Source organism: Nestor notabilis, unplaced genomic scaffold (genome assembly GCF_000696875.1).
Source record: "Nestor notabilis isolate BGI_N333 unplaced genomic scaffold, ASM69687v1 scaffold35655, whole genome shotgun sequence".
Lineage (NCBI taxonomy): Eukaryota > Metazoa > Chordata > Aves > Psittaciformes > Psittacidae > Nestor > Nestor notabilis.
In genome coordinates, this window is record NW_009929499.1 from 2,409 (window position 1) to 5,887 (window position 3,479).

Genomic DNA, 3,479 nt, shown 5'->3' on the forward strand with positions numbered 1-3,479 from the left:
GATATGCCATCTTTTTCCTTACTCACATACAGTACAATTTTAGGAAGAATTACAAAAAGGCATGTTTTCCAAAATAGGACAGTTTCCTTTTGACTATAAAGATATAGAAAATGCATCAAAACACCTTAGAATGATCAGCCTTATTCAGAGGATGTTGCAAGTCATCATCTTAAAGAATTCCATTAATGCATAGCTGAAACACTGCATCAGTCCTGCAGCAGCATGATATCAACGTCATCATGAACGCCTTGTAAAAGTAGCTCCCCTTGATAACTGATAATCTTCCGTCGTTTTGCAGCCTTAAGAGTTCCCACTAGGGCTTCAAAGAGGTTGGCACACTTTTCATCAGCAAAGAGCACACCAAATTTCACGCTGACTTGTCCATCAGCATCTAAATCAAAGATACAACATGAAAACGCATGCAGATTTTCTTTCAGTTAGGAGATTACTGGGGAAACAAAGTGACACACCGTCAGAACGTTAAAAGTAAAACCCCATGGTGTTTCCCAAGGTACTGGGGAACAGACTATGAATGCTGATGATAAACAGTAGGCAGAACTCCTGCCTGGTATGACTTTCCCTTTTTTCCAGAGACTTATATCGAGGACCATATATCTGCTATGTTTATTTTTACTGATGACTTTCTGAAACCTATTACCAGCACAGGCTATTGAATCTCCTCAAAGCCTAAGGAGGAAATAAATTTTAAATAATCAAAATGGGGAGGTTTCCCCAATTTTTTTTTTCCACTTTTTAATATTTAAGGTTCACACTGAAAAAGCTGCAATGTGATTTTATTTCTCATGTAAAGCAAGAATTTTAAAATATATGTTAACGTTAGCGAAGTTATTCCTAAAAGGCGGATGTGGTCATACAAAATGCAAGACATACACATCCATTTAGGTTTTGAAAAACAAATGGAACTGAAGGAAATTGCATCAGAGCTGAAATATACAAGCAGGTAGAACATCTTCTCCAGACAGGGAGTTTTTACAAGGGCATGTACTGACAGCACAAGGGGGAATGGCTTTAAGCTGAAAGAGGAGAGATTTATATTAGACGCAAGGAAGAATTTTTTCACTATGAGGGTGATGAGACACTGGTACAGGTTGCCCAGAGAAGCTGTGTTCAGGGCCAGGTTGGATGGGGTTTGGGGCAACCTGGTCTAGTGGAAGGTGTCCCTGCCCATGGCAGGGGGGTTGGAACTAGATGATCTTAATGTCCGTTCCAACCCAAACCATCCTATGATACTATGATCCATAAACTGCACAAATATCTCTAAAGAAAGAGTAGTTTTAACAATGAAAATCAATCTTCAGAGAAAAAGCTACCTTCTAAGCAAATTTAAGGAAGGTTGGCACTACACCTGTAACTCCTGGATCAGTTTTAGGCATACAGATCAATTCCTTCCAAATAACACTATGATGAACAGAATTGAAGTGTATGAATTCTGAAGTCCAGAAATTACTGAGGAAGGAGATGGAAGGAAAAGGTGCAGCCTTCTTCTTTGATGGCTGTTGCAAGTGTTGGAAGCCTGAGGAAAGGGTCATTTTGCAGGTTTTTTTAGTGGGAGCTGGATTTCAGACCAACATTCTCTGTGCTGCAGTGGCTTAAATGTTTTATTTTGTAACAGAATGCAACAAAGTGAACACCATACAGTCCAACATTAAGTATATATGTATGTTTTCAGGTTACCTAAGCCCAGTTAATTAAATTTGTCAAGTTCATAGGTTGATATAACATGACTACATCTGTATGACACGTATGTTAACATACCTACATCTGTATGGTCAAGAGAAATCACAATACTTACTTCTGGTTCCCAATCGCCGAATCTCCTCAACTAAGAGACTAACTTCATGTTCCACATTCATTGTGGTCTAAAAAGTAAAATAAATTTTGACAAAGTTATTAGGACACCTGCAAATCCTTTGTGCCATACTGGCCTATTCTCAGTTCATCAGGAACATCACAGCACTTTGAAAACCCCAGTGGCCTGGAGATTCATGGCTACAAGATAATTGAGATTTCACTCTTGAACGGATAGAGTGCCTCCACACCTCCATATTTGAGGGGAAGTGAACAGAAACTACACCCTTGGTACATTCTAAACATAAATGTAAGGAGATAATCTCAAAATATGAAAAATGTGGAAAGGTTGGTGAGGGGGGCAGAGGCAGGATGCTGTTTGTTTTAAAGCAAGAGCGTAGGCTGCCACAGAATCAGAGAATCCTGTTAACGTCACAAGTCTTCAGAGGCTTTGCAACTTTGCATCAATGCCCTCAATAAAAATGGAACATCTTCTATTTTAACACCTCTCTGGGATATGTGGTAGATTTGGGTTTTTATCCTAGTGCCTGAAAGGACAGCAGCTACGACATACCTGCTACTAAGAGCAGAACTGAACCACAGACAAACTGTGCAAGTGTCCTAAGGTGGCCAACATTTATTTCCATTCATAGTGATCCCCAGGAACTACTTCACTGCCAAACATCCTGTGCACCTCCTTGCTGTGAAACAGCTAATTTCACCAACCTACACCAATGCCTTGCAACAGTTAGGCTATATGCAACTTGGTAGATGGCAACAGTACAGTCACACAAAACACTATTTGGCTACAAAGCACCCAGAGTTGTTAACTGCAGGCACCTGAAAGGTGTTTTAGGATCTATGCTGTGCGAAGCTGCATCCATACGATGAAACCATTAGATAAGGAACTCCTTAAGCAAAAACTGGCGTCAAGATAAGCACAAGGAACTGGGCCCCACAAAGTAAAGTGCCAAATGCAGCTTCCACTGGTGCCAAGGATGCAGTCAGAAACAAAGGCAGTAGAGATTCTGCAGTGAGCACTGTCTGACAGGGCCCAGTGAGCACCAAGACCCTCACTGTGTTTCAAGAAACCAGGATTTCTGCACAGATCTGGTAAATAAGCAGAGTTAAAAAACTGACATCTGGATGCACCACAAACTCTTCCCCTCGCTTTTGTTTTTTTTTTTTTGAGTTAAAAAAGGTAAGAATTACATAGTTTCACCTCCTGACCCCTCATGACTTATCCAAGAGGTAAAAAACATCTGTAATAGAATCTGACTTTCAGATCCCAAATTCACTAGCAAAAATATGTCTTTTTAACATGCAAAACTGAGTAAGCTTAGTATCAACATGGGTCTGCAGGCAAAGCCCCATCCAAATTGCTGTTTCATCCTTAACGCACAGTAACGACAAACACTGAGGTGGGTATTAACAGACTAACAGGAAACATTGCAACAGGATGCGCTGCCATGGTACCACCTCTGCAAGACTGCCTCGGGAGGACACAGCAGCAGGGCTTCTCAGTTTTAACTGCCTTATATGAATTCTATAAAGTTCTAGATTTTGTTTAAGTGAGCACTGAAGATGTTATTACAAGTCACCAAGGAAAATACAACCCATCCACCAGGAAGCTTACACTATCGCTACTAATTTGACAAACCACCAATTTT

General features: G+C 40.4%; 1 protein-coding gene across 1 annotated transcript; it reads right to left on the reverse strand.

Annotated features, from left to right (window-relative positions):
* Positions 1-31: 31 nt before the first annotated feature.
* Positions 32-1,875, reverse strand: ABRACL (ABRA C-terminal like). Its single transcript, XM_010014986.1, has 2 exons — positions 1,814-1,875; positions 32-391 (listed from the first exon to the last, which is right to left on the reverse strand). The coding sequence occupies exons 1-2, from the start codon at positions 1,872-1,874 to the stop codon at positions 207-209; spliced, it is 246 nt and encodes an 81-aa protein (XP_010013288.1). The 5' UTR covers position 1,875; the 3' UTR covers positions 32-206.
* Positions 1,876-3,479: the final 1,604 nt, after the last annotated feature.